The sequence below is a fragment of the Odocoileus virginianus genome, chromosome 16 (genome assembly GCF_023699985.2).
Source record: "Odocoileus virginianus isolate 20LAN1187 ecotype Illinois chromosome 16, Ovbor_1.2, whole genome shotgun sequence".
NCBI lineage: Eukaryota > Metazoa > Chordata > Mammalia > Artiodactyla > Cervidae > Odocoileus > Odocoileus virginianus.
Window position 1 is genome coordinate 20,895,490 of NC_069689.1, and position 27,957 is coordinate 20,923,446.

A 27,957-nucleotide genomic window follows, 5' to 3' on the forward strand; every position below is an offset into this window, starting at 1 on the left:
TGTGGCCTCTCCTGACATACCCAGGACTATAAAGGGTTTCACTGCAAGGGAAAATCCAACAGTTTACTTGCTGGAAATCCTGACTGCACAGGTAAAAGCTGTTTACAATCTCAACAGGCTCTGGATCTCATAGAGCCCCTCAACTCCTTTCCTCTTTGATGTTCTCCTGTGCAAGGTTCTTGGGCTTCCCTGGTGGCTCAGAGGGTAAAGCATCTGCTTGTAATGTGGGAGACCAGGTTCTATCCCTGGATTGGGAAGATCCCCTGGAGAAGGAAATGGCAACCCATTCCAGTACTCTTGCCTGGAAAATCCCATGGAGGGAGGAGCCTGGTAGGCTACACTCCACGGAGTCGCAGAGTCAGATGCGACTGAGCGACTTCACTTCACTTTGTGCAAGGTATCTGACACTAGTTATTCAGCCCTAAGCTCTTGACCCCATGGTACGCAGTTCCTCTTCTTCAGAGACACTGCCCTCACCCCCACCCCCTCCAGCTTCTCTCTCCTCCCCCAAACCAAACATGTGTCCCTACGCTCAGTTCCTATTCCCCATCCTTGGGCACTCTCACCTGTTTTTAGAAATTATGCTGGCTTCCCATAACTTTTTCACCCTTCACCAACCCTGTATTCTTAGGCCTGCCTGGGTCTTGGAACTGCCTCCAGTCATCAAAGGCACTGAGATAAATGACAACGCTGGTAGAAGCAGAGAGGCAGAAGCCAGGGCCCAGCAACTGAGCAATGTGTAGAGTCAGAAAAAGCCTAAGCCTCACTGAAACATCTGTAATGAACTGGATTTATTGTTAGAGTTGGAGGCGGCTCCGTTACAGCAGCTGGGAACTAGAGCAGGGAAGAGTGGGGAGGAGCAGAGCACAGCAGCATGGGAGAGTGGGAGCTGGAAGAACACAGGCGGCTCGATTTGGTTTCCACACAGTCATTTGGCAGAGAAGCCGAGTCCTGACAGGAGCGTCTGGATTTCAGTCCCGCAGCAGTCTGGCAGAGCTCTTACTGGCTTGCTTGGGGTGAGGTCCTCTCCCGGGGTGGTATTTTCGGCCTGTTTTCATCTCCCTCAGTCAGAGTTCAGCCTTAGCTCAGCTTCCTCTCCCTCTTTCCTTCCTCCCTCTCCTTATCCAAGTCCTCTGGCATGGCCTCTGCCTCCCAGATCCTCTGTCCAAGAGTATGGAGCTGGAAAGGCAGCCAGCGTTCCCACTTCAGCTGCAGGATGGCAGAATGGAATGTTGGGGGAGTCACACGTTGCCGGGGAGTCACACGGTGCTGGGGTGTCAAGTGTTTGGACGTCAGGCAGTGGCTTTTAACCCATTACACACCAGGCCACAGCAGGTGACCACATGCAGATAAGCCAAGCAAGTATGAGAAGGGATCAGGAGAGCTGGAATGGGCAGGTGAAAACCTCCTAAGATCAGGGAGCTTGGAAAGATTCCGCGAGTGGGGCCGGGCTCTCCTCGCTCCTTTGTGCTGCCCAGCAGGCCTGGTCTGGGCATGGTTCTGGGATGTGAATGGTATGAAGCAGGGGCTGGGAGGATAAGCTCCTTTCTTCTCCTCACCAATCTGTTGGTCAAAAAAGAGCTTCAAGTTTTGGATTGAGACATTCAGACATGGAGGGAAGCAGTGGGACAGTGTAGCAGTGGCCTACCCCCAGATCCCTGCCGGAACCCAGACTCTGACGGGGAAGGGAATGGGAGATGGACCGAAGGGTGCAGCTCTGAACACCTCACTGACAGCATCCTGCCCCCAGGTCACATAAATTACTACTGGAAGTTCTTCCATGGGATGCTAAATTAAATAGATTAAGAGATCCCTGGGGCTGGGGATATGACCTTCCTCCGTGAGGGAGGAAGCTGCTCGCTGAGGCCCATTCTCACTCTCCATCAACAGCATTGGGCAGTGCTAAGAGAGGGTGTCACTCGAGGGTCCTCAGGCATCAGATGACCTCATGTCCTAATTTTGCATCCTTTCCCTATCCTAATCCTGGTTACCTTTGGTTTGGAGACTCCTTTCAGACATGGATGAGGGGGAAGGATGACCCCTCCCATTAAGCCCAGCCTAAGTTCCCATGAGACATCCTGTCCACCCCACCCCACCCCCAACTCCCATGTCCCTCGACCCCAAAGGACTCAGCAGTAGCCATCGTCTAGGGGAGCTGGGGGAGCGGATCCTCGGGGAAGGGAGAGTGGCTCTTTCAGAACTCAATCTTGCAGGCAGGGAAGGACTCGTCCTGCATGACCACGGTGCTGCTGCTGGCCAGGACTAGAACATTCAGCTGCTGCTGCTGCTCATGGGTCTGCTGGTACCACTCACGGGTCACCTCCGTGTCATGAGTAGGGATCAGAGTCACCTGGGTGGGAGACAAGACAGCCTGAGGTGAGAATGCAGAGGGAAGGGAAGTCGGGGGATGGGCACCTGATAGTTCAGGAAGGACCAGAGCAAAGGCTCTGTCCTCCTTTCGTGAACAGAGACTGTGTTCACTGTTGCTCTGAGCAAACTCGGACCAGACCACCTCCCTGGTGTTTCCTGCCACTCACCTGAAGATTCTCCCCCCACTGGGCCTTGCCCTCCAGCAGGGCATCCAGCACAGCCCTGCTCGGCTCGCCGTTGGCAGGGTCGTTCCCACTGACCACATAGTAGGATGCACGCACTCGTCGGAAGAAGTCAAGGTCGGCAGTCTTGCCGCTGCAGTGATTTGGGATGTAGGCAAGATCCACATAGACAGGGGCACCAGAGCCACCCTTGGAACCCAAGGCCGCTGTAGAGACAACACAGGACTCATTGTAGAGGGAGAGAATTCTTTTGGCAACTGTCTTCCTTCCTCCCACTGGAGCCCCTGACCAGCCACACCCAGACCCAAAGCAGTCTCCCACTCTCGTTATACTTACTTGGTCCGGCCTTGAGTCCGTTGACTAAGCCTTTGGACATGGGGCTGTGTCCATCCTTTTCCTCTGCTGGGGTGACCTGGCTTGGAGTGCTGCGTGGCCGGGGGGGCACCCGGGAGGCTCGATCTGTAGTCCCTTTACCAGGGGTGGGTGAGCGTTTTCCCCGAAGATCCAGACGGCGGGCAGGAGACGCTGGCTTGGCCCTGCCTGGGGCCCTGCGACCAACTCTCCCCTGTGCCTTCTCCTTCTCCCGTAGCCTCTCTACCCTTCCAGACTCTGAGCTGAGCCCCTCGGGGTCAGCCATGCACACGTCAGGGCGGGGAGGGGCTGGCCGAGGGTCTGGCTGGGGGAGTGGGGGTGGGTCATGGCCGGGCCTGGGATGGTGAGTCCCACTGACCCCACCAGCTTTGTCCACAGGCAGGAAGTCCCCATCTTCATCTGAGTCGAGGGCTGCCTCAGCCGTGATGGATGGACACTCCTCAGTTTCTGGTGGAACGTCAGAATCTGACTGTGAGGAGCCTGAGTCGCTGGCTGACGTTGGGGGTGTCTCATCTGCCATGGGGCATGGGCCCCCTGTAGCCCCTGGGGCTCCCGCCCGGCGCCGCCCCCCTCTCCCTACCAGCCGCGCCTCCTCAGTTGAGGGGTCGCTGTCATCTGTGGACCGAGGCAGAGGAGGGTTCAGGAAGGAGGGGGAGAGCTCCCCGCGGTGGGCCCGGGGTTCAGCAGCACAGCCCTGGGGCCCAGCCTCCGTCTCCGGGGAGCTGCTTCTAGGCTGGTCTCCAGGGGCTGCTGCAGAACATGGCGGCTGCTCAGGGGACAGCAGCGTGTCAGGCCGGGGGCTCCTCTCGGCTCCCTCAGGCCAGGCGCCACGCTCCCAGGCAGGGCAGGCCTCAGCCTCGGCTGGGGCAGGGCCCAGGGGCTTGGGGCTGGTTTCAGTTGGACCATTGGTGGCACCATCCCCGGAGGGACCCTGGGAGGGGCTTGGCTTCTTGGCGGCCGCCCCCGAGCACTCCAGGCGACAGGGCAGGGTGCCGTCATCCATGTCCCTGGGCAGGCTCGGAGCCGGAGCTGGGGCCAAGTCCAGGGACGCTGGAGGTGCTGGGCTTAGAGGAGCGAGGTCCCAGAGGCCGTGGGCAGCAGCTTCCATTCCTGGGACCAGCTCTCCGGACCCTGGTTCTGCAGCTCCCAGACCAGGAGGGAAGCGCTCAGCCACGCTTGAAATCACAGGTGTGGTGGCCTCCGAGGAGGAGCCTTCAGATAGGGCGGGAGAGGCAGGCCTCGGCAGACTGGAGAGGAGAGGGGCGCCGGGAGATCCGGGTGACGGGAGCTGGGGCAGTGAAGAGTCCAGACTGGGGGCCTTGGTCACTTCAAGGTACTCATCATGCCGGGCTCTGGCGGGAGGTCCTGGAGCCAGAGCCAAAGCCCGGTCCCCAGAGAAGGCAAGCGACCCACAGGGTGCTGAGCGGGGTTCCGCTGGGGAGGGCAGCTGTGGAGGCGCCGGCTGCAGTGAGGAGAAGCCAAAGGCTGACGCAGGGAAGTCCAGGCTGGGTCGCGCAGGACCCAGGTGTGAGTCTGAGGAAGGGCTGGTATGTGCCTCGCTTTCGGGCCACAAGGCGGAGGGGCCAGCAGGCGTGGGGTACGGGGGACTTGGGGACTGGGCCTCTTTTTCGGGTTGCTCCCGAGCCCCCTTCTCCAGCTCCGAATCACTCGGGCTGTCATCCCAGGGACCACGGCCTGGTTCCTTGGGGGAGGGGGTTCTCCGATCTGGGCTGCAGCTCAGGATGTGACCATTCAGCGGCGGGCTTGGGCCTTGGCTCTGGGGGATAGGAGCACGGGGGGGTACCGCAGGTGGGGTGAGGCTGGGGTCCATGCCTGGCTCCGGCTCAGGCTCCTGCCTGGGGGGCACAGTGGGTCCCGCCAGAGCTGCATAGCTGAAGGCTGGAGTGTCGAATTGGAGGCGATGGGGTGAGACAGGAGATGAAAGCTCCTTCTCTGCAGGCGTGTCTCGGCCAGCAGCTTCCTCCTTGGTTGAGATGTGGGGGGGCCAGTCCCCAGCGGCTCCAAGAGGAGGCTGTCTAGTGGGGCAGGCGGGGCCCAGCCCCGTGAGCATCATCTGCTCGTAGATGTCTGCGTACTGGAAGCTCCGCTCGTCCGGATAGGGAGTGGGCTCTCTCTGCTCTGGCTCGGTCTGCTCTGGCTCCTCAGAGGCATGGCTCTCGCTGGCCTTGGGGACCTGTGAGCTCCGGGGGCTGTGGTCAGGAACCCCCGCTTCTTCTTCCCTTTCCCCTTCGGCCTTGCGGTAGTCCTTCCCTAGCGGGGAGTACGGCCCGCCTTCCAGCTCAGCTGCCCCCTCCTGCACTGCAGCCACCACACCCTCCTCCTCGGCTGTGCCCCAGGAGAAGGGCGCAGGAGTGTGTGGCTCTGGGGCAGGCGTTGGGGGAGCGGGAGCTGGGGAGAGGGGTGCAGGGGGCAGGGCTCTATCCTTGGGCACCCATGGTGGGATGTCAGCCAGCCAGGAGCGGGTGGTGGGTTCGTCCCTCACGGGTGGCAGGAGCTTAGGATCTGGGATGGGGCTCTCTTGCCCCGGGGCCGGCAGAACCCTCTGTCCAGCCATCTCCGGCGGGGAGGCCGGAGGAGAGATGATCTCAAAGGGGGAGCGGGTCAGCTTGTCCTCTTCCTCCGGTGGCAGCCCAACTGGTGACTCTGCAAGCCAGCGCTCCACCTCCAGTCCCTTCTGTGGTGCGGGCTCCTGAAAGCCCTTGAAGTCCGAGGCCCAGGGACTCTGGGGTGTGTGCTCCAAGGGGGGCACTTCCTGCTCATCATCCGGCCCCTCGTCGAGGAAGGTGCTCTCCCGCTCTTCTGTGTACCGTGGCCGGGCCCCCGGGCCCCCCAGCTCATGAGGGAACCAGACCTTCCGCTCACAGCTCAGCTCCTGCCAGTATGTGTCCTGCCCCAGGACCACATCCTCCCTGCCCCTCCAGTATGTGTCCTCCTGCTCAGGAGATGTGTCCTCCCATGTCCGCGCAGGCTCCTTCTGTTCTGCAGCTGGTTTGGTGCTGCTTGGAGATGTTTCTCGCCACTCCTGGACCACATCCTGCTCCTTCCGGTACTTCTCCTCCTGCTCCCGGGCCTTGTCCTCCTGCACTGGGCTCTCTTCCAGCCCCAGAGCTTTGCTCTTCTCCAGCACAGCGTCTTCTTTCTGTTCCACAGCCTTGACTTTTTCTGGAGATTTTTCCTCTAGGATCTTCTCCTTTGGTGCCATGGTTTTATCCTCCTGCACAGGGCTCTCCTGCTCCTGAGTTTTGTCCTTCTCTTCCAGAAACTTATCTTTTTGTTCAGCGGCCTTAATGGTTTGTTCCAGAGCTTCAGCCTTCTGTTCAAGGGCCCAGTATTTTTGTGCTAAGTCTTGGTCCTTCTCTTCTGGGGCCTTGTCCTGTTCAGGGGCTTCATCTTTCTGTTCTAAGGCCTTGCCCTTCAGTGCAGGGACTGTGTCTTCTGGAACTGTGTCTTCTGGAACTGTGTCTTTATGTTCCAAGTCTCCGATTTTTTGCTCTAAGATTTTATCTTTCTCTTCTGGGACCTTGTCCTCCTGTTCTAGGGCCTTGTCTTTTGCTTCTAAGTCTCTGTCTTTAGGTTCTAAGTCTTTGTCTTTTCCTTCCAGGGCCTGGTCCTTCTGTCCCAGGGCTGTGTCCCTGTGTTCTAAGCCTCTGTCTTCAAGCTCTAAATCTTTGTCTTTTCCTTCCAGGGCCTGGTCCTTCTGTTCCGGGGCTGTTTCCCTGTGTTCTAAGTCTCTGTCTTTAGGTTCTAAGTCTTTGTCTTTTCCTTCCGGGACTCGGTCCTTCTGTTCCGGGGCTGTTTCCCTGTGTTCTGAGTCTCTGTCTTTAGGTTCTAAGTCTTTGTCTTTTTCTTCCAGGGCCTGGTCCTTCTGTTCCGGGGCTGTTTCCCTGTGTTCTGAGTCTCTGTCTTTAGGTTCTAAGTCTTTGTCTTTTCCTTCCGGGACTCGGTCCTTCTGTTCCGGGGCTGTTTCCCTGTGTTCTGAGTCTCTGCCTGTTTGTTCCACAGCCTGACCCTGCGGTGCCCCAGCCTTGTCCTTCTCTTCCAGAACCTCATCCTTCCGACAGACGGCTGTGTCCCTCTGCTCCAGGGTTTTGTCCTGCTGCAGAAGGACTGCATCCACGGGCTCGGGTCCCTTCTCCTTCTGCTCTGGGGGTCTGTCTTTCAACTGTGGGACTTTGCCTTCCCACTCCATGACGATATCCTCCATGGCAGGGCTTGGCAAGGACTCAGGGCTCTTGGTGAGGGAGCTATCAGGTGTGAGAATGTGTTCACCCAGGCTTGTGATCACTCCGGGTGAGCGCCTTCCATCTCCTAGCAGCACAGTGGGAGAGAAGGAACTGGGGGGTAATTTTCCATCAGGGCTCTCATCTGTGATGTCTGCCCGTGCGGAATATCCACTGGTCCCATCTGTGGGAGGTGACACTGTGGCTGCCCGGGCTTCTGGAATAGACACAGGGGCTAGGTGGCAAGCGGTGTCCTCAGCCTGCATCAGAGACCCTTTTTCTTCCTTTCCAAGGCTTAGTTCCCCAAACTGGAGGGTGCCAAGGCTTTCTGGAGACAGCTGCTTGGAAGAGATGTCAAGCGAGGTCTCTTTGCTGGGACTCTCCTCTGAGAGAGAGAGTGACCGGGTGTCTTCTGGAGATCCCTGCGGCCATAGGTCTGTGTGGAGGCGCTGCTCCATCAGGCCACCAGGAGACCTCGGGGTGGCGTCTTGCTTTTTGGCAGCGTCTGGGGAGACCACACTGAGGACAGAGAGGGACTCTGCCTCTTCAGGGGAGAGGCCTCGGTCAGGAATTTGGAGCACCTCCTCTTTCTGAGGTTCCCCAAGTTCTTGGAGTGAGGTTCTGAAGTCTCCGGGTAGGGCTTCTGTTTCTGGAACTGGGCCTGCGGGCTCTCCTGCCTCCACAGTCTCGAGGACGATGGCTTTGTCCTGTTCTGGCAGCAGCTGGATGGTGCGGCCGGCCTGTCCCCCAGCTAGGCTGATGGGTACCTCCTGGGCCTGGGGGCTCGTGGGAGGAGGCGCCTTCCCTTCCTCCTCCAGTGCGCCCTCGTCAGGCCCTGGCTTGGCGGTCTCCTCTGCAGCAACTTCCTTGCCCACACCTGGGATGCTCTTAGTATCTCCCCAGGAGTCTGCTTCCTGAAAGTCTTGGGGCTCAGACTTTTCCTCCACTGGGGACTGATGAAAGGGTGTGTGGGTGGCACTGGGTGGGCCAGACGGTGGCGGAGAGGCCATCTTCACTGTGCTGTCATCCGGGCTGAGGCAGCGCTCCTCCGCCTCTCCAAGGGCTGGTTCCCCTGGGTGGAGGGCGTGCCCAGGGGCAGCAAACATCGGGGGTCCATACTGACCATGCAGTTTCTCCGACATCTGTATGTTGGCGGTCTCCTCCTCTTCCTCCTCCACGGCCCTCTCTCCAGACAGGCCTCTCCCTGCCATCTCTCCTCTCCTCTCTGACTCCCCGGTCACAGAGAAGTCGTCATAGGGTGGAGACTTGAAGCCCTTGTCTTCTTCCAGCGAGGAGGTGGGTGAGATGGTGCCGGCCGACGGCACGTAGTCCAGGCCTTGAGTGGCTTCAGTGCGGGACGAGGGGATGCTCGTGACCGTGTCCAGCAGCAGGGAGCTCTTGCCCGTCTCCTCTGTCTGTGGGGCCGTGAGTGAAGCCACGGACTGGTCCTCGGCCACGGACGTGGCAAAGGAAGAGAGCTTGTCACACTCGGTGATCGAGGTGGCCGAGGACACGTGCTCCTCTTCCGCCAGAGGGGCGGCCACCATGTTGGGGGGGTAGGTGAGTTCCGTCTCGGGTGCTCCGTAGGCCTTGCTGGCGGTGGCGGGAACAGCGCTGTCAGCAGGCTGGCTGGCCTCAAAGGGGCCGGGACCTTCAGGCCCAGGGAGGTCATAGGTTCCTGTCGGAAACCTAGGTGGGGCCGCGCGCTCCTCGGGCTCGTCGTGGATCTCTTCATCCGAGATGGTCTGCTCCGTCTCGGAGTAGCCAGGGATCGTCTCATCCTGGATGTAAGACACGTGCTCGGTGGCTCCTGCCGGGGTGGCCAGGCTGCTCAGGAATGACGAGGTCTCCTTCTCCGGGGCCTTGCCTTGGAGTCCCGGTTCCCGGCCGCCGAGAGCCTCCTTGCCCCTGGGTGTCACCTTCAAGGCTTCTTGCATGTGCTTTTGGTAAAAACCCTCCGCCTTTGTCTCCTCCTCTTCCTCCTCATCGGAAGGGGGCAGCTCCTCCATCTCCTCTAACTCGGCCTTCTCTATCACATCTTCCTTTACCTCAGGTTCACTTTCCTCTCGGGCTTCTGTTCCGTCAGGGACCCCCTCGGCTTCCTTTGGCTTCTTTTCCTCCCAGGTATCTTTCTCTTCCTCTGTTTCTGCCCCAGAGTCCGGGCCTCTGTCCTTGCCGCCTCGTTCCTCAGGGACGTCTGGGACGACCTCTTTCTCCTTCACCACAGGCGCTTCTGCTTCCTGCCCAGGGACAGAGGGTGGTGCCACCTGGGCCGCTGTGCTCGGGAGTCCCTCCTCGGCAGTGTCCAGGGGGAGCGGTTTCTCGTCTAGTCTTGCGTCCCTTTGTTCGGTCAGCAACTCCCTCTCCTCACGTTTCAACTCCTCAAAGTCCTGTGTGAGGTCCTCTGGTGAAGACAAGGCCAGCTCCCTTGCTGGGAGGGGTGTGGCCCCCTTCTGGGCCGGGGGTGTCCGGGGCTCAGAGGACAGCTCCTTGTCCCCACGGGTAGCCCGGCTCTTGTCCGTCTTGACTCTGCCGGGGGCCTTGGCTTTGTAGAGGGTCTTCCGCACCTCAGGGGTAAAGGGCTTCAGGTCTGGCTTGGAAATCTTTTTGACCTCAGGTTTGGTGTCTTTCTTCTTCTCCTCCTTCTTGGCATCCTTCTTTTCCTCCTTCCTTCCTTCATCCTTCTTGAGCTCCTTCCTCTCCTTTTTGATCTCTTTTTTCTCTTTGTCTTTTTTCTCTTCCAGCTTTGATATCTTTTCTTTCAGGTGCTTCTTCCCCACTTTGTCTTTGATCAGCTTTCGCTTCTCTGCCTTCAGTGCCTCGCTTGTCTCTGTCTTCACCCTCTCAGGCTTGGCGGGCTTCTCTGGGGGCTTCTCAGAGGACTCTTTTGCCTTCTTTTCAGTCTTGGCTAACTCTTTGGCCAGTTCTGAGCGAGCCTCCTTGGCTCCCTCTTCGGCCACCTCCTCCCGTTTGGCTAGTTTTCCCACGGGTGTCTTGGTCGTGGCCTTGAGGCTCTCTTTGCTGTCAGCCCGCTGTTTGATTTTGCTGGGTTTGAGGTTGGCAGGCACAGCCCCAGTGGCCAGGTCCTTCTGTGTGGCCACGGGGTAGCGCAGGAAGTCCAGGTGTCGAAGCTTTTCCAGGCCCTCCAAGATTTTGTTCTGGGGGGCATTCCCTGGGAAAAGGACGCGCACGATCTTCTCAGTGGGGTTGGCTGGCAACCAGACCACCAGAGCGGTGATAGAGGTCAGGTAGGGCACCGAGATCTCAGCCTCCTTCCCATTAGCCAGCACAATGCCTGTCTTGGCTTTACTGTTGCCCGCCCACTTTTGCATGAGGAACTGCATCTCCTTGCTGTCCTTGACAGGGTTGAGGACGTACATGTCCAGGCGGCCCACACCCATCTTGTGGAAGAGGGTGAGAGGCTCTATGGTGTTGCTGACCACGCGATACAGGGGCTCGGCCTGGATGCCCAGGCGGTTTAAGTGCTGCAGAGTGAGGCAGGCCTCCTCAATGCTGCGCTTGGCCTTCCGTGAGGCATCCGGCAGCCTCAGCTTATCGGGCACGTTGAAGAAGACAACCCCCAGCTCGGGGGAGATGAGGTTCTTCACCCAGTCGCTGTAGCTGCTGGAGCCCTGGGACTGCTCCTCCTCCAGTTCTGCTACTTTGCGCTGCAGAAGCCCGTTGATGCCTGGCAGGTTGTCGGCCCCGATGTGGGTGAGCAGCACCGAGTCGATGCGGTCCAGGTGCCGCACCAGCTTCCAGAAGCAGGACTTGCGGTCAGAGCCACCATCCACCAGGATGTTGAAACCATTAACGGCAAAGAGGGCTGAGTCCCCGCGACCGCCGGGGAAGATGTAACAGCAAGGCTTGGAGAGCTTGAGGAAGCCCCCTGAGGTGGGGGGCTCCAGTAGGTCGAAGGGGGACGGCACGTCCACGGTCTCAGAGACGTACTCGGAGAATTCAGCCACGCCATCCATGGTGGGCAGTGTGGGCTCAGGGTTTAGCCGGAGGTGCAGGGTCTCTTGGGAACTAGCTAGTCCCAGGTGGCTCCAGTCACCCTCCCCTAAGCAGGACACGGTGAGGAAAGCCTGGATCCCAGGGTCTCTGTTGCTGAGCAGCTGGGCAATCTGGAGGAATGGGAGACAAAAGGCCTGATCAGGTCACTGGGGTTGTCTCAACCCGACTCAGATTCAACCTGCTAGTCTTCTTCTCTCTCCGAGGTTATCTCCTACCATTCTGCCAGCATCCCCGGTGGTCAAGGGCCATAGGATTTTCCCTTCCTTGGATCCCTCCCCATAGCTCTAGTCCCACCCCGTGTTCTGTTCCTCCTGGACACTGGGACATAGGACTCACCTCTGGGTTGTGAAGGACCTGGGCAAAGTTTTGATAGGAGTAAGTGCCACTCTGTAGGATGAGGTCTCCCCCAGGCTCTAAACTCTGCCCACTCAAGATCAGTAGTTTGTGAGCTGATGGGCTGCTAAGGAGGTGGTGAACCTACAGCAGAAGGAGAGGGTTGGTCACAGATGGAGGAAGCCCAGGAAAGGGCACTGACAGTTCCAGGGCCCCCTCAGGAAGGCAACGACATGCCCCCCCACTGGGAGCCCCACAGCACCTCCAGGTGGGGCTGGGATTGTGAGGCCGCTTAGATGGCAGAGAGCGAGGTTCACAGCCAAGCCTGGGAGTTCTTGGCACTGACTGGGGTGGGTTCTGGCGCTTTCAGCAGGCCCAGTGTGGCTCAGGCCCTGGCCTTACCTCAGAGCTGATGCTGTCGGCACTGGGGTTTACGAGGATGATGGTCTCTAGGATCTCACTCTGGTGGCAGAGGGTCCTCTGGCCTGAGGGAGAGATGTAGGAATTTGTATTGAGGGAAGTGGGTAGAGACTAAAGTGGAGAGGCCTTGTGTAGGGCAGGAGAGGAAAAACTGCACTATCAGAAAATGGGGCTGGGGGAAGGAGTAGCCTGGTTCTCCTTGATCCAGCCACTTTGGAACCTGCTGAGTAAGGTCTGGGAACTGGCTCCGGCTGCAGCCCTTCCCTTCCAGGGTTTCCTCCTCCCGCACTGGCTGTCTGCTCCCTCCCCTCATCTACACCCCCTCTGCCTGGAACTCCCGCCTCAGGCTGCCCTGCTGACAAGAAGCTTTTGTCCCTCTCAGTCGCTCCGGAGCTCTAAGCTCCTGGTGCTGCCTGGGGATGGGGGCCTCAGCTGGAGGAGGGGCTTCTGCGACGACGATCCTCACTCAGCTCTCTGCTCACTAGCTTGCCTCTGCCCAGGGCTTTCTTGCCAGAGTGCCTGGAAATAAGGAGACGGCAGTGGGTACGAACTCATCCTCCTTTCAAACTGCCATCCGAGGCCCGAAGTCCCATTCCAAAGGACTCAGAGCAGTCTGAGCTATCTAAACCCTAGGGAGTTACAATGCAGAGGAGAAACAGGACCACTAAATCTGTTTTCTGGTTCCTTGGAGGCCGAGCCTGCGCTTACAAACACACACAGTCATCCTGTTCCCACCACGAAAGGTTTCACGGCCTGTCTCCCACCTCAGCTCCATGTCCCCAGGCTCCTGGTTCACTGCCCACAACCCGACCTCTCCGAGAGGACGACAGTTCCTCCTCTCATTCTTGCGCCTCTCCTATGGACCTTCTGTCATAGGGAGGGGAGTCTGGAGTGCACAGAGAAACAGTTAAGATAGGAGAGGTTCAGAGTGTTCCCCAGGCTACGAGGGTGGGGTGGGGGGGGCAGCATACACCGTCAAATCCCCTCTCTATGTCCCTAATCCAGACTCACATGAAACACCAAGCAATGCAGCAAAGAAAGTGCCAGGTTAGAGAGGAGATCCCGAAGAAGGGTGCTGCCAGCCCTGGCTCCTCCTGCCCTCACCGACTGAATAGGTGGTCGGTGTGGACGTGGGCTGTCTGGAGGATTCTGGTGGGAGGACTCATAACCTGTCCCCCAGACCCTCTTCTGTGACCCAGCACTCTCTCCTCTTTCTGGGGCTCAGACAAGAGGACCCTGGGGCCAGGGCCTTTGTTAAACGGAAGAGCGATCGTGCCAGGATCGGGCAGATCTGGCAGCTGCAGGGAAATGAACTACCGATGGTGTCGGAAGACCAAGGCCCACGCAGGGTGGGCGGGGCCCATGCGGAGTTCAAGGGTTCTCTTCTATTAACTTGGGAATTGAGGGACACTTCGAGGTCAGTTAAGAGGATGAGAACCACCTCGGAGTCACGTAGGGGCAGGGCTTGGACAGGTGAGGGATGACGGACTTAGAGGGTCCGGGAGCAGCCAGTCCTAGGCGAGCTCTCAAGTAGTTTAGATTTTGAAGGGCAGTTCAACCACCTCCCTTGCCCCCAGCACAAATGCCCAAGGTCAACACATCTGAGTTAGGAGGGTCAGAAAAGGAAAAATCTTGGGATACAGTCCAATTTGCTTTCTCTCCACTACCTCTGTTCCCCCAGTCTGCCATCGCCCCCCACCCCGGCCCCCTAGACTGGTTTATAACCACCAATTCTGGTCTTGGCATAAGACCCTATGGCTCACCCCTGGGCGCTCCGGCTGTGACTGGCCACTACTACATGGTTTCTATCCCGCGCCCCTCCCCGAAAAGAAGGGAGGAAGCCCTCTGCCTCTCCTCTGCTCCCCTCGCAATCCCACTGAAGGCCACGGACTTGTTTTTCTGCTTTCTTCGGAGAGGACACCTTTGAGGCAGGGGCACATCCCCAGGCCAGGGATGGGGTTAGCGGGGGGCGGGGGGTGGCCGAGCCGGGGAGGCCGGGAGGGCAGGTGTCTCCGCAGTGAGGCGGCGGGAGGGGGCCGGGCAGCTGCAGTGTGCCGCAGTGTGTGAGTGTGCGCGCTGAGCTCCGGCTCCGGCTCCGCCCCCGCCCCCACCCCAGCATGACAAGTCATTTTCTTGGCTGCCTCTGCATGGGGGGTGGGGAGGGAAAGGGGGGGGATGCAGAGAGGGAGAAGAAACGGGCTCCTCTGTTCGGAGCCCCCATCTTGGGAAGAGAAGCGGAGATGGGGGTTGGGGGTGGGGCCGCGACTGGGAGCCTGCGGGGTTGACAGCACTGGGAATGCGGGGCAGCTGCTGGGGAGCGAGCGTTCCCCATCTCCCGGGCGGCCTCTCCATCCCCGGAGGCAGCCAGAAAGAGGGGGCTTCGAGTCCAAGTTTCAAGCTCGCTGGTTGCCGGGAATGGGTGTGGGGAGCACACCGCACACCCGCTGGTCTGTGAGGAGGCGCGTGCCACGTCTTAACGACCCTTTCCTCCCTTCTTTTCCAAACTGTCCCCCACCTTCCCTTACTTGGCAAAAACTCGAGGTCCCGTTCACCCCCCTGCATCGGAGCAGCTGAGCAATCCAGCAGCTGACACCCAGAGACCCTCCCATTCGATGCATTCCCACAACATCCGCCTTTCTCCCTAATACTTCTGCCCCTACCAGAGACACAGCCCCGAACTCCGTCTGAGCCCCAGGCCGCCCCAGGCCGCCGGGCTGAGCCGGTGACACCGCCCTCTGCGGCTGCCCCTGGGCGGCTGCTCCCAGCTCTGCCCAGTCCGCGCGGTGGCTTGTCACAGTGCCGGCCCCACTGGCCTCCGCTTGGTTCTGGGTCCAGGCTGGCCCCACAGTCAGTTCATCTTCTCGGCAGCCCACCCTGCCCACCCCCGCCAGGCTAGTTCCAGACACAGCAGATTAGGTTATTAACTCCCTTCCCGTTACCCGCATCCCACCTCCCCATCACAGCATCCCCCACGATCCGTGCCAAGTCCTTTGGCCCGGTTGGGTTCTTACCGGGGATGTGGGAGGGAGACCCTCATGGAGGCTGCTGCTCCGGCCTCAGCCGGCAGCTTCAGAGAAGAGTCTGCGGCACTGGGGTGGGAGTGGGGTGGGGGGGGGGGGGCGCTTGATGGTGAGGGCGGCGCCAGGGCGGGGAAGAGGGGCTGGTCCATGACGAGGCTCTAGAGACTTAACTGTTTCTCTGCCTTCACAGTGTCAGCGCTCTAGTGCTTCTGCTTGGCTGGGGGCTGAGTCGCCGTCCAGCAGCTCAAAGTGTCAGGGTGGTCTCCAGTGGCCTACGGGGTCCTTCTCCCCCAACCCTGCTTAGTTAAGATACATTCTTTTCGCATCAGCCAAAGACCCAAACTCTGCACTCCACATTGCAGGGGATATAGGAGGCTGGGCCCTCCCCTTTCTCTGAGGAACCATCTGCTGCCTCTCCCCTCAGACTGGGGGAATGACCTTCAGTTCCTGGAGGAGCAGGAGACAAAGAGGCTGGGGGCCTCAAAGCTTGGGGTAGGGGCGAAAGGACTCCTTGAGAAGGCTGGGGTGACAGAAAGGAGGCAGCTGCGCTGAGTTCTGCAGTCTTCTGAGCCACAGCTGTAGACACAGGGGGAGGGAATGTGGCAGAAAGAAGGCATTTTAGGCTGGGGGGTAGTTTGAGATTCTGGAGTGGACACACAGCCCCTAGTCCACGTCTAGCCCGTCTGGGGTGGGGCACAGGGGCCCCAAGACTGCCTACTGTTCTGTGCCAATGCAGCACAGCACTGCCACAGGCACTGATATTTGGAATTCTTGTTCTCTGGGTATGAAGAGGCATTTTCTGAGGTTTCAGGGCACATTCTACCTTTCAGTGAAATAGTTAAAGGGAGGAAGGAAGATCAGCAGGGCCCCGGGCCTATAAGAGTTTCTTTCTATAGACCAATTATTAAATGCCACATAAAGTACTCTTTGGACTAAAAAGATCTTATAATGACTTTGTAGGGTGTTGGGTCCCTGTTCTTGTCTCTGTACTTTGCTCTGTCTCTCTGATGTCTTCATTTTATAGGGTCTTAATCCTTTTAACATTGGTCCTGTTTCCCTTAGTCTCTTCTGTCTCAGATTTGGTGACACGTGCTCTAGGACCCAAAGAGAGGATCTAGGGAGCTCTAGCGCTGAGTTCCAACTGCTGATGCTCAAGTCCCTGCAGGGTCCTTCCCCGCTCTCTTCCCCCCCATCAACCCTCCCCAGTCCTGGGCAATTCCTACTGCTTCCTCCCAATCACATCCACCCACTCTTACCCTAGCACCGGCTCCACCCTTGCCCCTGACTGCCAAGAGCTGCTTTTGAAGGTCAGAGAAGCCAAAATAGTCTCTGCTCTCAGTATCCCCATCCCCCGTAAACTGCGAGGAGAGGAGGAGCTGAGTCACCAATGGGGGGGGGAGGGGGGACTAAAGAGGGGGAGGAATCTTTGCTCAGATCCGGGGATGCAAAGCAGTAACATGGCAACAGCCCCATTTGGATAGAGGAGGCCCTCTGCAGAGACGTACAACACAAACCAGGCTGAGTGCCGAGCATCACAAAGGGAAGACACTTCCTTTCCGCAACCTCATAGTTCTTATTTTCTCCTACCTGGAACCTTCTCTCTCCTCCCTGCTTTCTAGAGCTCTCTGGAGTGTGCTAAGAGGGAAACTTGAGTAGACATGTGGTTTGAGAACAAAATAACATTTCCCAGCCCACTGCAGAGCCCACCCTTATTCTCAGCTGTCACCCCCCAAAGGCCACACCCTGGGCGAGATTCCAACTCACAATGGAGTTTTCCTTCAGCCCTCACCCTCTGAACAGCCTACCCACCACAACCACACCTCCATCCGCTGTGTTCCTTGGCTCTGCTGCAATGAAATGGTGAGGAGCCAAGGAAGAGAGGCCTGAGCTCAGACACAAAGAGAGATCAGAAGTCCTGGATCTGAGATCTGACTGCCATTTTACTAATCATGTTTTTAAGCAAGCCACGTAAGGTTTCTGAAAGATTACTCCCTGAATTACAAAATGAGTATAATATTAGTACCATCCTCTAATAACGCCACAAGGAGTAAATGACATTAAAAGATGAAAAAGTAAAAAAAAAAAAAAAAAAAAAAAGATGAAAAAGTGCTTCATTCCTAGAACCTTAAACCCATAATGCACAAATGCCACTAGAAGTCTGTCTCCCTCTTGTGGAAGATTTATGAGAGGTTACCTAGGTAATCAGGAACTCCTAAACCAGAATATCTCAACTCTAGAGTAACTTAGCTCCCAGGTAAAGCCATGACTCAAAGTGCCTGTCAGAAAGGACCTCACATACTCTTCATGTCCCTCCTTTCTCATTTTTGACAGCAGTGCAAACCCCAATTCTAGGGGCCAATGAGCTGCTGTATTAATTCAGAACAGTCTTCATGTTTGCAGAAGTAAAAGAACTAACACTTCCTGAGCACATCAGTGGTGATGCAGCATCAGACAGAAGGCTTCCAAACTGGTCCTTCAGCCTGTGTCTTTTTTAGTCCCAGAATATCAATCATGAATTAAAAATTATGAAACCCTCTTCCTTTCCTATATGTGCTCAATAGTAGAAGTAGTGTCACAGTGTCATTTAAGCTCAGTTTCCCACTGTTCTAATTGTTTTTGGGTTTGCTTTAAAATGCTTGGAAACTCCAGAGTTGTTTTTTTTTTTTTTTTTTGCAGGAGTTAGAAAGGAAGCCTCCAAGTTACCATTGGAGACCAAAGTGGTGCAAAATTCACCTTGGAAAGCCTTTACCACATTTGACCACTAGAAGGAGCTGGGCCACTGACTCTCCATCAAAGGGTCCCCTTCGAGTGTGTGTGTGTGTGTGTGTGTGTGTGTGTGTGTGGTGTGTGTGTGGTGTGTGTGTGTGTGTGTGTGTGTGTGTGTAAGGGGTGGTGGCAGGAATAATTGTACTCTCCTTGTGTGTGTGTATGTGTGTGTGTAAGGGGTGGTGGCAGGAATAATTGTACTCTCCCTGTGTGTGTCTGTGTGTGTAAGGGGTGGTGGCAGGAATGATTGTACTCTCCCTAGGGCTTGAGGAGAGGTGAGAGAGATGGTGGCCCAGCCTGGGGGGTGGGCAGAAAAGATAAAATCCTAAGGTACTAGCATATGCCATGGAGTTCATCCCAGCAGCCTGGTTCCCTTGGCTTCCCTACTAATGGAAGCTGAAGGGAGGGGCAGTGTCTGCAGCTGCTCTGGGCCGACTATTTTTTGTGGGGACAGCTGAAAGAGGAGCCAATAGGGGTGGGGCTGTGGCTGTCTTGAGCCATGTGGGTTTTTCCAGGAAATTATCCACTATTCTCCAGGGACATAGACAGGCCACCATGAAAAATGTCCAAGCCTAAAAATATTCAGAAGTAAGCCCTGATATTGGGTATAATTGTCCTAAGTTCCTTGAGGACACCATGGTAAAACTCTTTGATTGAAAAGAGCTGGTAGGTGTTTGTGTATCAGTCTGAGAGGTCCCTGAGAGGAACTGTGCATCTCCCTGTAAGTATTTTCCCAAGCATCCCCAAATCTTCATCTGAAGAATGGCTAAGTTTTTTGGTTCAAGTTCTGTTCATTCTTACATCATTCCAGAAAGCATCCTTCTCTTACACCCATGTCCAAGACAAGGTTCAAGAATTCAGCGTGAATTAATAACATCAGCAGATACTTCCCAAACTTCAATTGAGTCATTAATTTCATCTGCTGTCATCCCTTTCTCCAGCCTTGCACCAAAGCTCCTAGGATTAATAAAGTGGTAAAACTGTCGATTTTCAAATCGTTAGAGCTAATGAAGGAAGCCATGACATAAGTATACTAAACAGAAGGAAGTCTCAAAACAGTGACTGGTTAGCTTCATAGGAAGCCAGTCACATCAAGAAGATGCCAGCCTCACATTTTTGAAATGTTGCACATAGTTCTAAGATAATATAGCATTAGTCACATTAAACTTGTCTTCTCTCTCCAGGAGCAGCTCTAGAGGAATAGGTGATCAGGGCAATGACCAACGATGTGGCAGTTAGCAGGAGGAGCAGAAAAAGAAGGGGAAGTGACTGCCTAATATAATGGATAACTGAGAATCATCTGCATAAGATACAAATTCAATCATTTGATGGTAAGGACTGTTGAATTGGGTGGATTTACATTCCATAGAGACACTGGTGTATGAATTGTTTTGCCGACATTTACCAATAACATGACCAGATGCCCAAGCATTTTTATAATGGGATGTAGAGCTTTCTGCAAGTCTTTCCATAGATACTGTCATGGAATAATAGCTTCTAAAATGTTACTTTTCTCAAATTCCTGACCATTTCTCCCACACAGCAGAATGGGAAACTGCATCCTGCAAACTTTGATCTCAGAGCCAAATCTCAAACTATGGCTAGCTCTTTCAGCAGTGAACCCAGGAAACCCTGCTTCCACTTTGCATTTAATGGTGCTCATCAGCCTTTGGGTCAAGGTTTCTGCTCTGTTCTGAACATCTGTTCACTGAGCCAAAGGAGGAACCAGAAACCCTAGAGGCTGGAGGATAGGCTATGCAGCCTGAGGGAGAGTGCTAATCACTCAAGAGGTACCTCATTCCCTTAGTGCACATTGGCTGTCCATAAACCACCCCCTTCTCGGGTAGAAATTACATTCTCCAGGCTTTCTCCACCATCATGTCTGTGAAGTGACCTGGGTATGTGGAGATTGCTATGGAGCCCTACAACATTCCCCTCAGGAGCCCCTCCCTTCTCCCCAACCCAAACTTCCCACAAGGTCAGTTCTGCCAGAGAGACTGGACCTCTGCTCTTCCGTGACCATCCCTCAACCACAGCACTGAGACAAATGACACTAGTCCTAACCTTTGACCTCTGAAGAGAAGTGAGCTAGATGCCGGGTAATGAAGAGTCTCAATTGTTGGTTCAAGTCAATGGATGATAAATCAATGTTCCAGGAGAGAATGCCTGTGAGAGAAAAAGAAACAAAGAGGGACCTAGATAAGGTCAGAGGGACTGGCCTTCGGGGAGCATTTCCAAGCTCACAGAAGGGGTAAAGAGAGGGAGGGGATAAGGATGGTTGCCATGATCAGCCTCACTAATGTATTTAAGAAAGGTGGCCAGTCCTATGTCTAGCTCCCATCCTGTACCTTTCTTGGACTTTGCTTGAGCTAGGGGAAGGAGGGCAGAGTTTAGGCTAAATTTGGTCATTGGTGAATTTTTATGTAGGAATTTCCTTGCAGAGTTGCCCAGTTGTGATAGACGTGACACCCAAGGGCCCATTCCCAGATACTAGGGGCTGTCTTCCCAATACAGCTAAGCAGGATCCTGGACTTTCCTCCTGTGGCCCCCTCCTCGCCGCCACTCCTCCGTGGCTTGCTTCCACCCGCAGGTGGCTCCGCAGCACTGCGCCACAGGCAGTGCAGGGCTGAAGAGCTTGTGGCCACAAAGGTCACTCTTTCAGATTGGCCGCTAGCACTGGGATATTTGAGATCTGTCTGCAGCATTCAGAAAGCATACTGTGCCTGTTCAGGAACCCTAAAGAAGAAACTAAGGTAGGGACATGGACTCTTCAGGGGATGGTGAGGACTTTCAGGACCTCTGGCCCAAGACACTGCGGGGGAGAGGGGTATAACCAGAGGGCATCCCCACCGAGGCAGTGCCAGCTCCCCCACCCTTACCCTCACCCCCTGCCTCAGGGAGATTGCAGAACGCCGTGGGGTGTGAGGGAAGGATGGGGTTGTGAGATGTTGGCAGTTTGGGAGGATACGAACACGTGACATAGAAGATGCAGGTGACAGGGGCTGATGATTCAGATTAACAGGGCGCGCAGATTTCAGGAAATTCACACTGGGGATAGGGGATGCAGACGGCAGAGAAGCACGGGATGGAGGATGTCCGGAGCGCAGCCAGGACAGCAGCTCACCTTGTTCAAGGTGGGCCCGAACGGCCCTCAGCTGACTCTCTGTAGCGATATCGCCGATCACGATGAGCAAAGAGTGCTTCCTCAGGTCCCAGCGTGCCGCCGCCACCACGGCTCCGGCCTCGCGCAGCTGCTCCGCGGGGTTCTGAGCCGGCGGAGAGCCGGGGCTGCGGAGCCCTGGCCCGGGACTTGTCTCCATGGCAACGTCGCGAGGCCGCCCGGGCCCAGCCTCGGTCTCCATGGAAACTCCGTTGGCGCGCTAGGCCGGCCGCGTCCGCTGCGGGGAGAGTGCGCGCGGTTCTTAAAGGCCGGCAGCAGAAGCCGCTCATTGGCTTCTGCCTGTCAGGGGGCGGAGCACTGGCGCCGCAGGGGCGGGGCTGCGGCCGAGACGCTCCAGCTCTGCGGAGTCGCTGGGCGTGGGGGGCGGGTACCGAGGTTGGCGGGGGGGTGGCTTTCCCACTCCGTCATCACTCGTTTTCCAGAGGGAGCTGATACTCGGACTAAAGTAGGGGTGGGGGCTCTGCGGACCGGGTGGAGGGGCGAGTTTGTTGCTTCCGCGCCAGAAGAAGCTTCTAGGTAGTCTGTTTCCCGGATAAGTGCTGTCTGGCAATTCCGCAGCCTCGCCCGTACTGAGGGGAGCCATCTTGTCTCTCTCTGCTTCCGAGTTTGGTGTATCCTTCAGTCGGTGTGTCTGTAGTATCATTGTTTGGAGGTTGTTTCCCCGCGCCCCCCCCCCCCCCCCCGTCACTGCCTGCCAGGGTTCTAGATTCCGTCCTCGGTTTTTCTGTCCTCATTGCCCCAGGCCCTGGGTGTGAGCTCTGGAAGGCTGTGCAGTATCGGGACGGACAGAATGACCTTCCGGCCCTGAGTCCCTGGTGAGTTGCTATTCCGAAGATAGTGGTTGGCTTGTCTCCATCTCTACTGAGTGCAGTGAGCTCAGACTGCAGCAAGGGGGGTTTGAGTAAAGCCCAGGAAAAGTCCTTCCCAACTACTTGTGACACAGTGAATTGGGTAACCTTGGGAGACAATGGTATTACCTCCCCCAGGGAATTCTCAAAACAGAAGGGACAATCTTTGAACAAGGGAAGAGGTTGGTCCTTCAAAAAAAAAAGAAGAACCAAAACCAAAGGATGTGAAAGAGGGCTAAGGAGGCTGGCACTGTTTTATGATTGCCTGGAACATCCTGTGAAAATGGTGTGGTGCTGAAAGCCTAATCCACCCTCCACCCCCTCCTTTCCTCAGCCTGTCTCCACCACCTACTCTGCACGCCTGTATCTTCTTTTACCCAGGATACTGAGTCATTCTGTATGTGTATCATCACACAGAGCAGAGCTTGCCTTCCGCCCTAGGACTCCAGCAGTACTTTTGTGGGTTCTCTGTGCCGTACACTCTCCGGATGGTGCAGGGAAGAAAGAAGCACAGTACCTGATTCAGCACGGCTCTCTGTGAGCCACCTTCTGATTCACCTCCTCTCGGGAGGCCGTGAGGAGGGTTGGACAGTGTCTGCATTTTAAGTACCTCACAGTAGCCCTGGTTCTTGGCCATGGAGCATTTGTTTAGCAAAACATCCATCCTGCAATTTGGATATGGCCCTATCTGAAACTAACATAATGTTATATGTCAGTTACACTTCAAATTTAAAAAAAAAAAAAACATGGACAGGGCCCTGAAAATCCTTTGTGTAACAAATAATACCGGTGGAATATAAAATGGTGGGGATGCCTCACCCTATATGACACATGAGACAGTGCTCTGCTCTACCCACCCACCCCCCATTTGCAGACCTCAATCTGGCAAAGAGCACAAATGGATGTGCAAGCCTCCCCTTTTCTGCAATCAGAAAAGAGTGCCACATGGAGGCAGAGCCAGAATAGGTTGTAGGGAGAGGAAGGGGACAGTTACCATAGCAACTGTAGAGATGAGGCCTTTAGCTAGCACAGGGCCTCAGTATAACGGTCATCTGCAGTTAACCACAGGCTCTGCTTTCATCAATTTTGACAAAGATTAGACGATAGATCTGAATTCTGTAAGGAAGGACCGCACACTGATCAGATGATAGAGGCAGCAGTTTAGGCCTGTGATGTCAGACCCTGCTAGAATTGGCTTTTTTATTAATTAGAACTGTAAATACAGACTGGTAAAGGAAAGTGAAACTGTTAGTCGCTCAGTTGTGTCCTGACCCCATAGACTATAGCCTGCCAGGCTCCTCTGTCCATGGGATTCTCCAGGCAGGAATACTGGAATGGGTTGCCATGCCCTTCAGGGGATCTTCCCGACCCAGGGATCGAACTCGGGTATCCTTCATTGCAGGTGGATTCTTTACTGTCTGAACCACCAGGGAAGTCCCTAAATACAGACTGTGATGGGACTAAAAAAAACCTGGAATGTTAGTATCTATGCAGCAGAATTTTGCAACTGCAGACAGAAAACTGATTGCATATATGTAGAAGGCCATAGAAAGCTGTATAAAAATTTTAAAGAAATACATTTATACATGAATTGCAAAGTATTTAAAACCCTATTTTGTGTTTAGGAATAGTTTGCTGTGGCAGGAGCATTCAAAGACCCATCCAACTTAGAACCTATGATATATGTGATTGTGAAGCATGTTCAGTAGTGTGTGATGGTTATAGAGCCTGCTGTAGTGTTTTATTTAACTGTTTACCCCTCAAACTGACCAGATATGATCTTTTGGAAATTCTGCTATTCTATAGTTTCTTCCACATTCTTGTCGTATAGCATTGGCAAATATAGTGGTTACAATCTGTGCCTTCCAAACTGTTTGTGATGAAGGACCCTTGAATTGTGGAAGGGGTCTCTAAGGATCTATCACTGAAAAAGGAATTTAGGGTAGATATCAAAGGAAGACACATTACAGACTCTTTGCTTGGGTATGCACTGGAGTGGGCAGAAGGCAAAAGGTAATACAGATCATAAATGGTTTGAAAGGTAACTGTAGCCTTGGCTAAGTTTAAACCACTTAAGGGATCCTCAGCGCCCAGACCTTTGTCAGTTCATAATATATGGTGATAAATAAGCAACAGGCAAATTATACACATACTTAACAAAGTAGGAGGGGCATTTCTATGTTTTTTTGTGGAAATAATTTCATTTTTGGTATTTAAATTATTGAAATTATCCTTATGAGAAAATGAGAAATTTACTGGAATGAACTACTCTCATATAGAATTGTGTATGTGTGAGAGAGGAAGACACCATCATCCTTTGAATAATTAGGGTCTCCATAGGACTTAGGCTAGCTCTGGTAATTGGTAAAGAAAATGTACTGGCTCCTCGCTGCTAGTCCAATGAATGTCAGTTTTCTGGGGATCTCAGCTCATTTGGCAGAATTCCAGCTGGCTGTGCTGGATTGTATGGTCTTATCAACCAAGATATACAAAAGGAGCTGTATGCAGCTCACATTCCTACCCTGTACTCAGCTGTGCCTATTAAAGCATTCTTTACAAAGAGAGAGGTGTGTTGAATTACAGGATTGCTGTGTCAGAAGCTTATCCTTGGCTTTGGGGGAGAATACTAGGGTCATAATACATACCAGCAACCATACGGTCACCTCTTTGCATGGTTTATCTGCAAAGGCACTGAGTGAAATAACCTCTAATGAGGCAGAGTAAAAATAATCTCTGAAAAGTTTGAGATGGGGAAGAAGTCTGCATTTATTACTACTCTATCTTGCACACAGAAGCAGCCCACAATTAACATTTGTTGCATAATTTTCCTAATTATTATTTGTTTACTAAGTAATGGGAAGATCAGGGCACTGGGTTTCCCCTCTCTGTGCAGAGCATTCAAAAGGACCATGAAGACACTTTTTCTTCCCTCGCTGTCCACACTCTTCTCTTAAAGAAAGTCATTTCCAAAAGTAAAAAAGAAACATTTATGGATATTATTTTCTCTTTTCTGTTTGATTAGTGTCTAAAATGAAAGTTAGTGTTTGGCTGTGGTCTCTGATAACCACCTTTTCCTTCAGTCTGAATGAAGTTGCTCTTACTATAGAAATCTCTAAGGATTTTCATGTGATGATGAAGAGGATGGTGGTAAAGAGGCGCAAAATGTATTACTTAGTTTTGAGGCCATGCCTATGTGTGAATTAAATTTTGCATCATGTTTTCAGGATTTCAAATAATAAAGTCACTTTCCTTCAAGGAGTACTTGGGTTGCAGAAATATTGTTACCTTTACAACATTCAGTTCAGTACAGTTCAGTTGCTCAGTTGTGTCTGACTCTGCCACCCCATGGACTGCAGCACACCAGACTTCCCTGTCCATCACCACCTCCTGGAGTTTAATCAAAACTCATGTCCATTGAATCGGTGATGCCATCCAACCATCTCATCCTCTGTCGTCCCCTTCTCCTCCCACCTTCAGTCTTTCCCAGCATCAGGTCTTTTCAAATGAGTCAGTTCTTCGCATCAGATGGCCAGAGTATTGGAGTTTCATCTTCAGCATCGGTCCTTCCAATGACTATTCAGGACTGATTTCCTTTAGGATGGACTGGTTGGATCTCCTTGCTGTCCAAGGGACTCTCAAGAGTCTTCTCCAACACCACAGTTCAAAAGCATCAATTCTTCTGCACTCAGCTTTCTTTATAGTTCAACTCTCACACCCATACATGACTACTAGAAAAACCATAGCTTTCACTAGATGGACCTTTGTTGGCAAAGTAATGTCTCTGCTTTTTAACATGCTGCCTAGATTGGTCGTAACTTTTCTTTCAAGGAGCAAGTGTCTTTTAATTTCATGGCTGCAATCACCATCTGCAGTGATTTTGGAGCCCCCCAAAATAAAGTCTCTCACTGTTTCCACTGTTGTTCCATCTATTTGCCATGAAGTGATGATACCAGATGCCATGATCTTAGTTTTCTGAATGTTGAGTTTTAAGCCAGCTTTTTCACTCTCCTCTTCCACTTTCAGCAAGACACTCTGTAGTTCTTCTCTTTCTGCCATAAGGGTGGTGTCATATGCATATCTGAGGTTATTGATATTTCTCCTGGCAATTTTGATTCCATCTTGTGCTTCACCCAGCCCAGCATTTCTCATGATGTACTCAGCATATATGTTAACTCAGAAATAGTTTGTCTTCTCATCAGTTCTTTTTCCTTTTTTTTTTGGGGGGGGGGGGGTTGTACTGGGTCTTGTTGCTGCACTTGGGCTTTCTCTAGTTGGTGTGAACCGGGGCTACTCTTCATTGCAGTGGGTGGGTTTCTCACTGTGGTGAGAAGCCACTGCGGTGGCTTCAGTAGTTGTGGCTCCGGCCTCTAGGCCTGTGAGCTCAGTAGTTGTGCAAACACAGGCTTAGTTGCTCTGTGGCATGTGGTATCTTCCCAGACCAGGGATTTAACCCATGTCCTTTGCACTGGCAGGCAGATTCTTAACCAATAGGCCACCAGGGAATTCTTTATCAGTTCTCAATCCTTCCTCATATGTCTTAACTTCCTTTTCTAACAATACTTCCTCCAAATATCTTGTATTATCCCCTTCATTTAGTCAGTCTGAGTCATTTGCCTTTCCCGCAGTCATTCTTATACTTTCTGTTCAGGTTGTCTCTTTTCCCCTCAGAATGCCCAGAATTCATTTTTAAGTCATTCATTCAGTGATGTGTATTGAGCACGTACTGTGTGCCAGCAAATGAAACACAGAGGTCCCTGCTCTTGTGGAGCTTATGTTCCAGTGGGGGGGGGGGGGGACAGGTAATAAATAATAAATAGGTATATAGTATGTCAGAAAGTGATTAGTGCTGTGGCAGGAAAGAAAACATCATGATAAGTAAGGGTGACTGAGAATGCTGGAGCAGGGTGTGGTGATGGGGAAGAATGGTGAAGTGGCAGGAAAGGTTGCAATTTGAAAGGGGCTGGTCAGGGTGGGCCTTATTAAGATGAGACTAAAGCAGACTTAAAGGAAGTAAGGGGGTTTGGTCATTCGGATATGTGGTAGAGACTCTTGTAGGCTGAGAAGATAGCCAATTCAAAGTCTGTAAGTAGCAGTATGCCTGTTACATTCAAGGCATAACTGGAGCCCACTGTGCCTGGAGCAGAGGAGTGAAAGAGAAATGGGAGATGAGATTGGTAATAATAGAGGCCAGATCACATAGGGCCTTGTTGGCATTGTTAGGTTTTTACTCTGAGTGAAATAGGAAATAGGCTGCATGTAGAATCTTCCCAGACCAGGGATTGAACCAGTGTTCCCTGCATTGGCAGGTGGATTCTTAACCACTGGACCACCAGGGAAGTCCCATATGCAGGCTTTTAAACAGAGGAGTGAAAAAAGATAATAAAAAAAACAGAGGAGTGATATGATTTGACAGATTTTTACAGTATCACTTGGGCTGCTGTACCAAGAATAGACTGTAAAGGTTGTAAGGTTTAAAGTGGGAAACCACTCTCTTCATGACCAGTTCTGGGCTCTGATCACCCCAGGACCTTTGACACCTGGGGGTCTGAGGGGCCCTGGTTAAAAATAATAAAGTGGTAAACAAGTTTTACCTGGGTGAGCAACCATGTAGCTCAGATCAGAGCAAGGTCAGTGAAGATGGTGAGATATTAGAAACACAGTATTTTAAAGCTAGAGCCAGTCTGATTTCCTGCCTTATCGAATGGGGAGTGAGAGAGAAAGAAGGTAAATAGTGACTCCAAAGATATACAAAAAACTTTTAAAAAGTTACCTCTGGGAGGAAAGAGCAACAGATTGTAAGGCAGCCAGGGATGGGATGGAAGGTAGATTAAAATTTTATCTTATTTTGTAAATTTGACATTCAGTTCAGCGTAGTTGCTCAGTCGTGTCCAACTCTTTGTGACCCCATGAACCGCAGCACGCCAGGCCTCCGTGTCTATCACCAACTCCTGGAGTTTACCCAAACTCATGTCCATTGAGTCCATGATGCCATCCAACCATCTCATCCTCTGTTATCCCCTTCTCCTCCTGAACATCAGGGTCTTTTCACATGAGTCAGCTCTTCACATCAGGTGGCCAAAATATTGGAGTTTCAGCTTCAACATCTGTCCTTCCAATGAACACCCAGGACTGATTTCCTTTAGGATGGGCTGGTTGGATCTCCTTGCCATCCAAGGAACTCTCAAGAGTCTTCTCCAACACCACAGT

General features: G+C 53.6%; 2 protein-coding genes across 3 annotated transcripts in view; one reads left to right on the plus strand and one right to left on the minus strand.

The window, feature by feature from the left end:
- Positions 1 to 776: 776 nt before the first annotated feature.
- On the minus strand, positions 777 to 21,109 carry MAP1A (microtubule associated protein 1A). The gene is made up of 7 exons (XM_020881462.2): positions 20,846 to 21,109; positions 19,786 to 19,887; positions 11,918 to 12,000; positions 11,519 to 11,659; positions 2,889 to 11,292; positions 2,538 to 2,758; positions 777 to 2,350 (listed from the first exon to the last, which is right to left on the minus strand). The coding sequence occupies exons 1-7, from the start codon at positions 21,081 to 21,083 to the stop codon at positions 2,195 to 2,197; spliced, it is 9,345 nt and encodes a 3,114-aa protein (XP_020737121.2). The 5' UTR covers positions 21,084 to 21,109; the 3' UTR covers positions 777 to 2,194.
- TP53BP1 (tumor protein p53 binding protein 1) overlaps positions 20,386 to 27,957 on the plus strand; it is a 90,819-nt gene continuing 83,247 nt past the window's right edge. The window contains exon 1 of one of the 2 annotated variants that reach the window (XM_020881468.2): positions 20,386 to 20,474. The gene's annotated coding sequence lies outside the window, so the exon portion shown is untranslated. Of the gene's footprint in view, positions 20,475 to 21,594; positions 21,718 to 27,957 lie in introns of those variants that run through there. The other variant, XM_020881467.2, reaches the window with a different exon arrangement.

Coding starts and splice junctions, on each gene's coding strand:
- MAP1A (XM_020881462.2), bottom strand. CDS start 21,083: ATGGAGACCGAGGCTGGGCCCGGGCGGCCTCGCGACGTTGCCATGGAG. Junction 12,001..19,785: donor CTTCTCTTCAGAGGTCAAAG/GTTAGGACTAGT, acceptor TCTCTCCCTCAG/GCCAGAGGACCCTCTGCCAC. Junction 2,351..2,537: donor AGTGGGGGGAGAATCTTCAG/GTGAGTGGCAGG, acceptor TCTCCCACCCAG/GTGACTCTGATCCCTACTCA.